General features: G+C 36.0%; 1 protein-coding gene across 1 annotated transcript in view; it reads right to left on the bottom strand.

The window, feature by feature from the left end:
* Window positions 1-14,642, bottom strand: part of LOC135442936 (lipoxygenase homology domain-containing protein 1-like) — a 130,872-nt gene that overhangs the window by 42,865 nt on the left and 73,365 nt on the right. Inside the window, exons 23-29 of the mRNA XM_064703209.1 lie at window positions 14,085-14,236; window positions 11,283-11,361; window positions 9,596-9,727; window positions 8,937-9,118; window positions 8,317-8,403; window positions 4,636-4,768; window positions 1,959-2,098 (exon numbers count right to left, since the gene is read on the bottom strand). Coding sequence (XP_064559279.1) covers window positions 1,959-2,098; window positions 4,636-4,768; window positions 8,317-8,403; window positions 8,937-9,118; window positions 9,596-9,727; window positions 11,283-11,361; window positions 14,085-14,236 — 905 coding nt within the window. The remainder of the gene's footprint in view (window positions 1-1,958; window positions 2,099-4,635; window positions 4,769-8,316; window positions 8,404-8,936; window positions 9,119-9,595; window positions 9,728-11,282; window positions 11,362-14,084; window positions 14,237-14,642) is intronic.

The following is a 14,642-nucleotide window of genomic DNA, read 5'->3' as shown; positions in this document are numbered from 1 at the left end:
GAACGTCTTTGGAGGTATGACTGTGTTTTCTGCCTTAAGTGGCTGGATTTTTTTGTTTTGTTTTGGGGTTTTTTTTAATAGTTTCTAAACATTTTTGTTCTGTTTTCCTTTTATTTTGCTTCTACTGAGATGATATCCTACTACTTCCATATTTCAGAGCCCATCATTTTGCATGCAAATTTAAAGGGTTATTCCTCCTCACAGACACTGCTTTTCATTTAGCTACAAAGAATTTAATCTGCCATTTTATTACCCATTCACTGTGTATGAGGTTCTTCTGCAGTCTCTGCCACCAGCTTTAATATTTATTACCTTAAATAGCTCAGTATGGTCAGAACATTTTGCCATCCCACTGCTCAACCTTTTCCCAGGAACCTATCAAACAATGAAGAACATGAACACACAAAATACCCAAAATACCTAAACTGAGGAACACTTTCATTGTCAGGGAGCATAAAACCTGCTCCCTGAAAACAAAGAATCTGCTTGGGAAGACACTCAGCACTCGGCAGCTCAACATAGTGGCTGTGAATTCTTTATAGCTAACAGCTGTATTACTGACTCTGTATTAACATCCAGTATGAAATGCCATGTGAATTATTTCTTTTTGGACTTCTTTTCCAGATTATGACACTGATCATATGCCTTTACACCTTTGATTAACCCTTCTAGTTGTCCATAAACATTTGCCCTCAAAAACGCTGAGGATTAACCTGTATTTTTAATAATATTATCCGGATAATCAAAGTCATAAAGTTTTCTTATATCATTGTAGCATAGTTTGGACTAAGACAGCAGGATTCTGAAAAAAGATGGCATCTTAGAAAAAAGGAAGTATTATTGAAGAGTCAGAACAACATATAGAAAAATCTAAGTAGGAAGATTAAAGACACATTCTTCTTTGCAAAGAACAATGCAGCAATACAAGTGCCCAGAGGGTAGAGGTCTATAAAGCATGGGAGAAGCAAAGAGAAAGTGATGTGGAAGAAAACCTTCACTGTTTTCCAAAGAAAGATGTGGAATAAGGTTTAGGTAGCATGTGAAAGTTTAGTTGTACTCAGGTAGAAAGTCAAGTGCAACTAAATTGACACAGGAGACTATGGACAATTATCACAGGTCTATAGAAGGATTTATACAAATTCATGGAAGAAAAAGTATCAATGTCAAGAGTATGACTCTGGAACAAAACGATGTGGCTGCCTCTCAAATTTCTAAGCTCAAAAAGACATAATAAATCTAGTGATGTAAGTGTAAGGCTAGGAAAGCAGTGGAACAGGTTGCCTAGGAAAGTTATGGTATCTCAGGCATGACAGAGCATAAGAAACAGTGTGAAAACATGCAGAGGATTCTGCTTCATTGTACAGGATGAATTGATCTAGTGCTCTCAGTTCAGGATATGGGTGAACATGCTGTGCAGATATAATCATTAATATGGTAAAAAGCAAAGGTTAACCAGAAAATCTCTCCTAGGATTTATCTTGAGCAGACAATTATGTCTACAACCAGGTTTGCCTGTTTGCAATTTAACAGATAAATGGATTAATTAACATATAGTAGCTAACAGGTTTAAAATCTTTCTTTCAACTCTATCTGGGTGGACTTAAAAAAAAAATTAAAGGAGCAGCCACAGGAAGTAGCCCTGATATTTCTATACTAGCTTCACAAATAGGTGAAAATTAAGCCATGGAATTTAATATATGATTGGATGCAGTTTCAGATTCTAAGAACATTTACCAGGAGTTTGTGGATTTTAGATTTATTTGTATTCAAACTATTCCTAAACTGGAATCTCAATTCAAGTGAAATGCCTGTACTTAGCAAGCAACACATTCTTTCCACAGGTTACCAGAGTGTAACATTCATGCTGGTATTTCATAATTGGAAAGAAATATGTTATTAGAAAATAATAAAATTAAATACATTAAAAAAACATGTAAGGAAAATTACTCAGTACTAACCTGCCCTGTTTCAAAATGTGAGTGCCCGAGTCTCCTTTTGCAGGAATCTCCCCACTCTCCAAATACTGTGACAAATACATCTGCATCAGTTCCTGATGCAGGAAGTGCTCCTGTATGGACCTTGATGAAGTAAAGGACTTCTGCCATGAAAAATCAGTGACACAAGACATTACCAAATGAGATTATTAGCAATTTAATTACCAAACATTATAAACCAATATATTTTAGGTACAAGATTAATTTCAACACCAAGGAATTAAGTTATAGGAATTGACATCAATTTTCTGAGTTTCATATGGAATGCTAGCTATCTCACAGCACACACTACAGCATTAGGGATGAAATGTCTTTTATGAATCAATGCAAGAATCCATGCTCGCATTACAGAAGGAGAAAATACCCAACTACTGGATTCTGGAATCACCTGAAAGACTCAGACTGATTTTATCATGCTTTGTAAAATAAACAGGAGTTTTTGTAGGAATTATAGATCTTAAATTGAGTTAGGATTTACCAACTCTAACATATTACCAAAGAAAAAAACACAGACATAGAATATGAAAGACACTTTTTCTTCTGGATCAACTGAACTGTGTTTAAATCTCATATTTTGAGAATTATGGCCAACATTATTTAATGTGTTCAGCAGAAATGGCTCAGCTATTTATACAAATATGCATTGTTATTATTCTTCACAACAAAAGATGGCTTGCCATGACTTTTGTCTGATGAGTTATACAGTACATATTCCTTCAGGCAGCATGACAGAGGATTTTTAATGGGTTCTATGAAGAATTAAATGTTATTACAGACTCTTAAGATATATTTCCATTTGCAGTCTAGCCTCCAGTTAGATATTACATGCAAAAAGGTTTAAATATTTTAACTAAGACTTCTGTTCACAGTGTAATGAATAAGAATTCTTTTCTACATATTTCATAAAATGTAATCTGAACAAAGGAAGATATCATATTTTAAGTACAATGATGAAATGAAATATGGCTTCAGGGGCAGAAATAGGGCTTGAAGAAAACCTAAAAAATCCTGCACTTTCTCTTTGTGATCCATGCCATTACAACTTCACATCTGCCTTTTTTTAATCTGTGAATTATTGCCTCATTAAGTGTAAATCACTCATTGTCTGAAAACTGCCATGCAAATATACTAACTGGGCTTTGTGCATTTTTCAGACTTTCAAATTGGTACTTATTCTATTGAAAACAATACATGTCAGCTGTTAGATATCTGTACACAGCACTTACAGGATGGCCAGGTTATCAGATCCAGCCAGCATGGGTTTAGGAGGGGTAGATCGTGCTTGACCAACTTGGTCTCTTTTTATAACCAGGTGACACATCTGGTGGATGCAGGAAAGGCTGTGGATGTTGTCTATTTGGACTTCAGAAATGCCTTTGACACTGTCTCCCACAGCATCCTCCTGGAAAAGCTGGCAGCCCATGGTTTGGACAGGAGCACTCTGTGCTGGGTTAGGAACTGGTGCATGGCCGGGCCCAGAGAGTGATGGTGAGCAGTGCTGCATCCTGCTGGGGCCTGTCACCAGGGGTGTCCCTCAGGGTCTGTGCTGGGGCCAGTTCTGTTCTGTATTTTTATTGACAACATGGATGAGGGCATTGAGTCTTTCATCAGTAAATTTGCAGATGACACTAAGCTGGGAGCACATGCCAATTTGTTGGGGGGTAGGAGGGCTCTGCAGAGAGACCTGGAATGGTTGGATGGATGAGCAGAGTCCAATAAGATGAAGTTTAACAAGTCCAAATGCTGAGTCCTTCATTTTGGCACAAAACCCCTTGCTGGGGACAGTGTGGCTGGACAGTGCCCGGGCAGAAAGGGACCTGGGGGTGCTGGTCAAGAGCTGGCTGAACATGAGCCAGCAGTGTGCCCTGGGGGCCAAGAAGGCCAAGGGCATCCTGGCCTGCATCAGGAATGGTGTGCCCAGGAGGAGCAGGGAGGTCATTCTGCCCCTGTACTCGGCACTGGTGAGGACACACCTTGAGTGCTGTGTCCAGCTCTGGGCCCTCAGTTTGGGAAGGACATTGAGAGGCTTGAGCACATCCAGAGGAGGCAACGAGGCTGGTGAGGGGCTTGGAACACAAACCCTGTGAGGAATAGCTGAGGGAGCTGGGGGTATTTAGCCTGGAGAAAAGGAGACTCAGAGGTGACTTTGTCACTCTACAACTCCCTGAAAGGTGACTGTAGTCAGGTGGGGTTGGTCTCTTTCTCCAGGCAGCAACTGGCAGAACCAGAGGACACAGTCTTAAGCTGGGTCAAGGGAAATATAGGTTGTATATTAGGAAAAAGATTTTACAGAAGTAGTGATAAAATACTGGAATGGTCTGCCTGGGGAGTTGGCAGAGTCACTATCCCTGGATGTGTTTAAAAAAAGGTTGGATGTGACACTAGGTGCCATGTTTAGTTGAGGTGCTGGGGCATGGCTTGGACTCAGTGATCCTGCAGGTCTCTTCCGACCTAGTGATTCTGTGATTCTCTGATCCCACAGTTTATTGAACAAATAGTTAAAAGTAATTTTGACTGTTTTTTAAATATATATAAAATGCTTGGCAATCTTGTGCCTTGTGTTCATCCTATTAGGCAGTTTACAATTCTGTATTTGTGCATGCATTTGCTCATGTATTTATTTTTTATTTTAATAGCATACCCCTGAGTGGTGGCTGGTCTGGCCTGACTGCAGCAAGCTCTGTCACGGTCTCAGATCCATCTTCTCCAAACAGACATGAGGCTTCAGTGTGAAAGCTCAACTCTTGCTTAGTGTCCAGGTCTTTCAGCTGAAGCTGTAGGCAGAATCAGAGAAAGAAATTAATTTATTTGAATTATTTAATTTCCTGTTTCCATCCCAATAGAAACTGCCCTTTTATCCATTTTTTCCTCCTGCACACACTTTTTCTAACAGCTATCTGATTCTGCATAACAGTTAGAGCAGCTTCTTAAAGCTGCTAATTTTGCAGCTGGATGTTTATATGTGTATTCTTCATTGCAAATCAACACAAGTATAGGACCCATTTGTAAGGAACCAATGAGAGATTCAGCTTAAATTGACCTGTATGTGTCTGCAATTTCAGAATGTCAAATGAATGCAGTTACATCAATTTTAGTAGTATATGCCCATTCTGCAAAAACATTTGCTTTGCTACTTTTTATTTCTTTAAATGAGTCTTGCTATATCTCAGGTAGGATTTTCAAAGTTGGCAGAAATTAGGTGTCCAGTGGCTTTCAGGGCTGCTGGTGGAAATAAGTTGTTTGAAGAATGAATTTCAATAGAATGGGCAAGCTTAGGTCCAGCTTCATTCTACTTGGCTTTAAGTATTTATTGGAGAGTGAAGAAATTAGATTCCAAGTGTGTGGACTTAGAACATCCAAACCAGCTGAAGCACAGGCTTAGGAGCTCACATATCTCTGCTGAGAGGGTCAAGGTGTAAATCAGGTTCACGGGAGGTCAACTCAGATCACGTACTCTACCCTAGGTCAGGTTATAAAATCTATCAAGTTTATGCAGAAACATTTGTGGTAACTATTACATGCAGTATTGAACTTCAAAAATAGCCAATGACTGCAAGTTTGCGGAAACAGTTTCTTTAGTCTTCAGGATCTCTTTGTGTAGAAATAGCATATCCAAGACATTTAAAGCAAAAGGAAACAAAACAAAACAAAAAATTAATTTCATGAGGACAGTAAGTAATTGGAATTCCTAAGTGAGGATTCTCAAAATTATTGTGGTCGCTTCTTTCCAGTACTGACAGCAGTGCAACAGCAAAACTTTGTGTTCATCATGCAGAATAAACATAAAAGTGCTTGGAAATCCTGAGTACAGGTTTCCTCACACAGATTTTAACTACAAGCTTTGAGATGTATAAATATTTATATAATTGAATGAGATAAACTAAATTATTGGGAATTTGACAGTTCCGCTCTCATAAATTTTGTCAGACTAAGTTGCTCTTGAGTTCTTAGAAAAGAAATGACCTAACATTTTACATTACTGCTTATTCTTTCTGTCCAGTGATTTACAAGATCAGTCACAAGGCTTCCAGATGAAAATAAACGATAAGCCATAACCATTTCCAGACTTAAACCATTAATTACTTTAATAAAATCTAAATTTATTTAGGTGGCGTTAAATTCCACTAAAATTGCAGCCCATTGTTTACAAAACATAGGTTTTTTTTTTTCACGTGCAATAACAAAATCTTTTATATTAAATGTATAACAACTTCTTATACAAAAATATTTCCCACTAACTTTTATCAATATGTGCAACCCCAAATATCAATACATATCACAAACTCCTATTTGTCATAAAATTGCACTAAGGTTTACCTGCATATGCAGGCAGACAGCCTGCAGAAAGCGGATTCATAAAAATGAGGTGTGTAGATTTATGCAGACTTTGGCCTTAAAATAAAACATACCTGAAAAATTCTTGCCAGTTCTAAGATTACATCTAAGTGCGAACTTAATCTTCAAATCATATAGTGTTTCTATATTCTAAACAAATGTGAAAAATGGGTTTGTATTCTATTTTAGGAAATATCTATTTAGGAAATATCTTGCTCTTTTTGAGCAAAAAATAGCTATTCATTCTGTAGTACATAAATCTTCAGAATTTACAGAAAATACATAAATTTTAGCTAAGGTTATATAATTGACTACATAATTTTGCAGAAAACTGTGGGAGATAACAGGAAAAATTCTGGTACTTGGAATAACCCTGTAAACACAAAAGTAGAGAAGACCGAGTATCAAAACAAATGTAGGGATTTCATCTCCTTTTTGCACTTTCATCTGTGTTTCTGAGAAATTCCTGGAACTCTGAATATTATTTCTTTCACTTAAAAAGAAATCAAAGAAGGTAATTTTATTTTGTTGGGGCTGGGTTTGACCACTGATTCATAGTAAGCTTATGCATCCTGACAGCTGCCTGTAATTTTTCTTTTTCTATAAACATCTCTATTTTTTTCTACATTGTAAGAATCCTACTAGAGTGAGACCAACTTGTTACATTTTAGACTATGCTTCCATGAATAACTAATTTATAAGTAGACTATTTAATTGGTATTAGATATTATAAGCATATTAATGTCAAAAGCAATAGATATTATTGTGGCTTGTGCTGTGGGTTGCACATGCATACAAGAAACTACTAAGGTGCATAGCAACCTACTGACTTCTTGTAGATTGTAACAATTTACAGCTACTAATATACCAATAATTAAATAATTGTGAAGTATTTGAAAATACAGAAAAAAATCACTTAGCCAGTTGCATAGGGTTGTTTTGGAAAAGAAAGCAAAAAGCAAACTATTACATTTATGAATTTTCTACCATGTTTTGGGCCACCAGGTCTGGAGGCTGAAGCCTTACATTACAAAATGGACATATTAAATGTAGTGTCAAAATATTTTTCAATGCTTTATCAAATGGCGTGGAGATGCATATTTGAAATGAGAAATTAGCTTTGCTTACCTATTCTTTCCATTTTTATAGCCTAAACAGAGAGTAAAATATTAACTGACGCAGAACACATTTGGGGAGAAAATGTAAGATAAACACCTCCTCTATCCCCAGAGGAGCTCATAAATTCAGACTCAACATTCCTTTGAGTGTCACAAGCCCATTCACATTTTAGTCTGGAGTGCAGCATTTCCCATCAGAACAGTTTCTGGAGTCTTTATGCATTTAAGGAATCATCTTGATCTTTCAATTCCATAGCAGGGTTAAGGGACTCTGTGGCACAGTTCAGGAAATCATTCTTTTACATCAGATTAATTCAGTGTTAATCCACAATGGGATTTTTTGCCCTTGCCTATAGGCAGAGCTCATTGACACAATTTTTCCTTGAATTAACTTTCAAGTTTAAGTATTAAAGATACTTTTAAATTCTAATTCTATTTTAAGATTGACAGCCTGAAGTCCTTTCTCCATTCCCTTTTATGAGAATTCTTAAAGACGTATTAAACTACAATCAGAGGTTTGAGGCCCACTGATGGCCATATTGCAAAGAACTGATACTGAATATTATCTTAATTGGCTTCCACAGGTAGGTTGGTCTGTGTGGAGACCATCAGTATTTCCATGCAGGAGTTAACATTTCCTAACATCAGCAGTATGAACTGTGCATAATGGGTGTGCACACCAGTGCAGAGCTATAGCAATATGCACTTCAGCAGGTGCAAACAAGGTTGAACTACCCACAAAGAGGTCTGCAAGCTGTAGGCAGTCGTTTGTAGATACCGGGTAACTGAGACCATCTGTATCTCAACAAAAGTTATTTACTGTTCTGATGAAAATTATTGCAAGTTTACATGTATTGTATTTGGAATACCTTGTGGAGTTTAATTCCTCTTCTCAAGGATGGACCACATAACAAAAAGGAGACTTTTGTTATATCTCCAATGTCACCAGTGGTCAACTGTTAAAAAAAAAATAAATAAATAAATATATGTTGTATGCGACAGTTTGCTCGGCATACTTTAAACCCAAAACAAGATAAATACAACAGATAATAATATTGGTCAATGAGGTTAGTGTTAGGATGAAGAAGTACTATTAAGAGTGCAAGTTAATTCAGACTCACATTTGTATTATAAATTATGTCTATTTTTTACTGAGGGAAATGGTTCCAGAGCACAGGCCAACACAACAAAAGGAAGGAAATGTACAACTGAAATCTGTATTTTCAAGGCCAGTTCTTTCCCCCTGACTTAATTCAAGTTAATGAGGTTTTTCACATAATATTTGGCATTTCCTCAAGAGAGTTTTCTTAAGTGATATGTTTTGGCCCACAAGTGAGAAGTTCTCCGAGATGTGTTTATTTAAGACACAGAGGAATAAACATTAACTCTGACAAACAACCAGTACACATAAAGTCATATATATTGGCTACAATTCTTATTTTACTGAAACTATTTGGTAAGACTTGTATGCAGTAGAAAAGAAACCAACCAAAAAGGGAGTATCATTCAGATTTTGAACTTTCTGTGCAGGGGATTTCCCTTTTCTTCCAAATGCAACAACTTGAATGTTAGGAACATCTTCTGGTACTTGTGTGCAGTGCACCCAGGCTTGCCATCGCCCTCTACTTTTTGCATCTAAATTTTCCATGGGAAGGGATGTCACAGACGTCTCTGCAGTAAAAGTAAACCTATATTTAGAACAATATCTGTTATAAAGCAGTAGAAACCCAAAGATTGTATTGCCTGGTAGTGCCGGATGTAGCACAGGAAATTCAGCAAAAAAGCCACAAACCCCTCATTGCTCATGTTAGTCCCATGCAGGGGTAGAAAACCAGGCCAGTGGCCTCATGGATCCATGTCACACACAGAGGCCATGTCTCTTCTCTTTGTATTTTTCCAAGGAGAGGAAATGTCCTGCCAGAGGAGAATCTTTCAATAATGGCATTTCAAATTTCCCCATCCCAGGCACAATTTCTTCCCCTTTGCTCACAGAAGGTATGATTCACCTTGGTCCAGGCCCAGCCCCTCACCATTGGGGTACCAGTGCCAAGTTCTTCCTACTGTGTGATGCAACCTTATACCAGTTGTGAACTGCTCTGCCATGCAGGAGTGATTCATGGAAATGAAGGACACTTCTGCTTGTATTACCTTTGAGCGGAATTGCAACTTCTACATATTCTTCCTTGGAGTGTTTATTGATCCATCCATCATGAAAAAAAACATGTGTAGAAAAAGGGTAGAAGACTTCTTTTATAAGAATTTTTTCCAAAAACCACCCATCTGATTGAAAATAAACAGGACATTATTAATTTATACCTTTTAAGCAACAAAATATCCTGTGTATACAGTCATAAGTTTCTACCTTCATCAAATCAGTAAAAGGTTTTCTTTTGACAGACTTATTTAGGAAATAAAACTTCTGAAAATATATTGGCTATGTGTATGTGTTTTTATCTGTTCCACTACACTCCAAAATAATAAATGTTTTTACAGATCTTGTTAAATTAATTGTAAATTAAATTAAATGAGATAGATTTGCTGTAATGATCTATTACATCTCAAAGTATGGAAAGGCTTCTGCATGCAGACGCTAGACACAAGACAGCCCAATAGGAAATAATATTATCAGTGTCCTAATGGAAAAAGGATCATGACTTCTATGACATTTACTATCGGAAAATCCACTCAACCCACAGCTTTCTTTCTGGAGAGATACCATTCTATATAATAAGGAACAAAATTCAGCTAATTTTATCTTGATTTGAGACCATGATTATTTGGAAACAAGGCATTTGTAGAGTTAGATCTCTGAGTCTTGGTAAACTTGGTTACACTCCCAGTCTTGTTGAAGTGAATTCAAGTTTGAGTGTTCATTTTAATGTTACCGTCTAGCAAATAGTCTCCCATCCTGTTTTTCTGAGTCCGAGTTTAACCTACAGAGTCATTTTGTAATCTTGGGGTTTTTTAGAAAAGAAGAAAGAACAAGAGACTCAGGTTATCATACTCTGGAACAATCATTTCCATTATCAACATTATCCTGCAGGAGTAAAATACCTGTAGAATCTCTATTCTGTTGTCTTTAAAAAACAATGGGCCAAAATTGTAGCCAAAGGATTGAACAAAATACCAATTCATGATACTCCTTGCTGTTGGTATTTATTTTCAAGAAATAAGCAAATTTTTTTAGCTACAGTAGCTGCTTTGGAGTCAGCAGTAGGATGAGAAAAAATGCTGCAGCAATAAAGCCTTTTTATCTGCCAGTCAACCTCACATATGCAGGATCTCTTAAAAAATATTTTGCATGGATTTGAAGGAAAGAATCTGTGAGGCCAGAACAGCCTTTCTTCTGTGCTCAGCTTCTCAATCTAATGAAACAATTTTATGTTCTCATATTTACATAGAAGCATATAGCCCTAAATTCCTTTTTTTGACTTATCCATCATCTAAAAATGTACAGGAAGAAGAAATTTACAAAATTTCAAAAGCATGATGGCATAGCACTTCATGAAAAACAAAAGCTTTGTTGACTCTGCTTGTAAAAAGATAGAAACTTCAATGGAGGACAATTCCATATATAATTTTACGATTTTACATTGTCACAACATTTCCTTAGAATCCCTTGCAGATTTTAGTAAAACCAAGCTGTATCTGGATACTTGACATATATAATACAAAAGAAGTAATGAACAGCAGAAAATGGAAATTAATTTCATATTTTCTAATTTCTTAAAAAACATTTTTGTGTTAAATTTCAGACATTTCTGAAGCACTAAGGTCACCTAAATCTAATAATCTATGTCATTATAATCTTAGATTAACTGAAAAAATTACCAACCTTTTCTTAGACTTTTAAATCCAACACAAACTTCATTCAACTTGCCAAGGTATACAGATTTGATTTTGAAAATATCCACCTGCAATATGAAAATAATCAAAATTATGTTTTTAGTTAAACTTAATAGGGATCTGGTTTTGAGTATTTATCAGTTTAGCCTGGCGTGTTGGATCATTGTTTTTCACCTTGATAGAAGCAAATTTATCTCATCTATGCCATTTAATTGTGTTTGACTTCATAATTAAATATTATGTATTATAGTTCATCTTTTCTTATCCAGTTGATATTATGAATAATGAATTTCAGAATGTCTCTGTATTTAGTAGGAATTAGTTTTGGAAAAATCAGACACATGTACTGGCAATAAAATTCTCATTTCTCATAACTTCGTGGACTGAAATAAAGAAATCCTAATGTGTTGAAAGTTACTTTGGTCCAGAACCTAACTTGCAATGAAACTGATAAATACTAGATGTCTAATAATTATGAAAATCTGGAGCAATTTCATTTTCACTAAAATTCATAGTTAATTCAGTGGAAATTAGGCATGTAAATGGGAAGTAACTGAATGGTATCTGTGAAGATTTCAACCACTGTGCTTTTGGGATAAGGATGTCTCCTTGAAATCATCTCTATAATAGGCCAAATTTTCTACATACAACAGACTTGAATGACCAATAGACTTCATGGAGTCTTTCCTTTTTTCCATACCTTAAATCTTTATAATTTATTCAACTTCCTGCCTATATATACTCATCTTCTTTGAACAGTCATCTTCATAATCTCTGGGAAAGCTCACATAAGTATGTGCACTGACACATTGCTTAAAATGCGTATTCATTGGCTTTTTTTAACTGGGCCTGAAGAAATGAGGTTTGGAAACATACTAATGAATGGATTCATCTAATCTTTTGAGAAACCAGCTGCAAAACTAAATCTCTACAGCTAAGACTTTTATTTCATGTGAATTCATGAGTTATTCTGTTGAACACAGAAGCAGTTGTCTTGGAAAATTGGTTTGAAGATGCAAGTTTGAATATAACAGTTGGGGACTAGTTTGTGGGTTTGAAAAAAAATAATAAAACCCTTTCATTGTTCCCACAGTCTCACAGTTCCAGAATTTCAATGTCTGTGAGAATAACATTGGTCAAAAAACCATCTAGAAAAAAAGACCAATGACTAAGACCAGAGCATTTGTCATTTGAGAATAAATTGTAGTAAAGAGAACTGCAACATAGTGAATACCCAAAGAGTTGTTACTCAAAATCTTTACTATAAGAAGAAGATTAAGGTCTTACAGCCCAGGATATAGAAAAGCCCTTTAGAATTTCAGAGGAAGGCTTTAGCAAGTCTGAACAAGCCTGTTCAAAAAGTGACACAGAATCTGGATTATACAGAAAAAATCCTTGTGAATTTGCAGATGAGTAGTACTTCCACAGGAATGAGCATTCACAGAAGTCAAGTGCTATTGTTCAGGTTTTTCTCTACAAGCTTTATTCTTGGCAAAAATGTAACACATTCTTATAAAATAAAGTGTTTTCTAAAGGCTGGGACAGTTTGGGCTTTTGAAAGAAAAAGGAATCTGTCCCTCTTCTGTATCTGTAAGGTGTCTGTACTGATACCTTATCCATTGTAGCAGGCAGTCCAGCTGTTCAGATTTCTCTGACACTATCCTTAAGACATACTACACAGGACTATTATCTACTATCATCAAAAAGACTAATCTGTACAACTTCCTACGTTACTCCTTCAAACAAGATGAGCTCTACTACCCTGTCATTATTTTCAGACTTAACTTGTGAACTCTGAGCTACCAGTTTGATCAGTTCTTGATGAGCATGGCATTGGGCATGCATATTCTCTTCCACAAAGGAGAAAGAAAATACAGAGGACATAATGACTAAGATCTGGGTTTCTTTTCATACAAAAACCTTGAATCTTCTAGAATCTTTAAAAATAGTAAGAAAAGCAGACAAAATAAACACAGGTATGTGTAAAGAATAAATTAAACATATATCAAGTACATTTCTCTAGCTTTCTGCACCAGAGAAGAAACTGCACTAGGCTGGCTGGCAAGAGTGAAATACTCTCTCTCACTCTCCCTAAAAGATTTCCAGGTACTTCATTTAATGATTTCCTTAAAACAAACCAAAAAAAAATCCTAGATGAAATTCTAAACACTAGGATCTCATAAAGTATCAGCTAGACATGTTCTTCTGATTTAAAAGAGATATTTCCTTTTGATCTGAAGTGTGTTTTAGTTACTTTGTTCTTTTGCCAACTACTCTAGGAATTACTCTTCTAGGAAAAGCTATTTAATCTCAAAGTGCAACAATATGTTTACCAAAGAGCAAGAAGTGGATGGAAAAATTTGAAAATGAAAAAAAAAAGAGTTGTCTTGGAACATTGACGGTGTTCAGGAGAGATAACAAGAAGAGTTCATAGACTACTTTAGATGGAGGGGCTACAAATGTGAGTTATTCTACAGAAATGTTGTCGCTTCTAACAGGCATATTTTAATAAAGCAGTGATGCCACCCTGGCCTTAAAAGTCTGGAATATTAAAACAGAACTCTTAGAGGTAGTTTTGTCCAATTCAGAATTAATTTATCACCTTAACTGTTTTACTGTAGCACGACAGTGATGAAGCTTAAAAACAATATGTTAGCTATGGAGACAATCGTTATATGCAATATAAAACATTAATATTTTTGATATTCTATCCATGAAAGATTTTCTGAAAATATAAGTTCTAACAAAAAGACACTCACGGATTCAGTTACATTTTTCCTCATTATTTTACCTGCCCTCTAGCAAAAGTGATCAGGCTGTTTTTTGAGTTAAGCCATCGCTTCCCTGAGTCACTTTTTTCTCCTTGTATACGAAGATAAATCTCTCCAGTGGCATCTGCCTTCTTCAAGTCTCCCGTGTGCAAATGGATTTCATACTCCACAACTTCAGAAAAAATAGACAAAATAAACCCAAAAAGTCAGCAGGAGAAAACACTTGTCCTCATGCCTGACACCCACATTAAAAACCAATTCTTGTACCACCAAACAAGGTCTCTTCAATTCTGGTGACATACACATAGCCAAAACACATTCCTGCTGCATAACAGGATGGCAATCTAGAGAACATAGATTTACTCTGCTCAGACACCAATCCCAGAAAATAAGTTTGAGGCACAGGATCTATTGTGTATGGCTCTCTTCCATACAAGGTAGGAAAATCCTTCTTAAGGAAAAAGCCATACATGCATCCTCTTCAGGAAGTCTAATCTTTTCTTTCTATTATTTACTAATATTTCTTTGATTTTCCCTGCCTCTATTTGTATTTATCACTACTTAGACCATAGTACTAT

Source organism: Zonotrichia leucophrys, chromosome 2 (genome assembly GCF_028769735.1).
Source record: "Zonotrichia leucophrys gambelii isolate GWCS_2022_RI chromosome 2, RI_Zleu_2.0, whole genome shotgun sequence".
NCBI lineage: Eukaryota > Metazoa > Chordata > Aves > Passeriformes > Passerellidae > Zonotrichia > Zonotrichia leucophrys.
The sequence above is the reverse complement of the archived record's forward strand: the minus strand, read 5'-3'. Positions and strand labels throughout refer to the sequence as shown.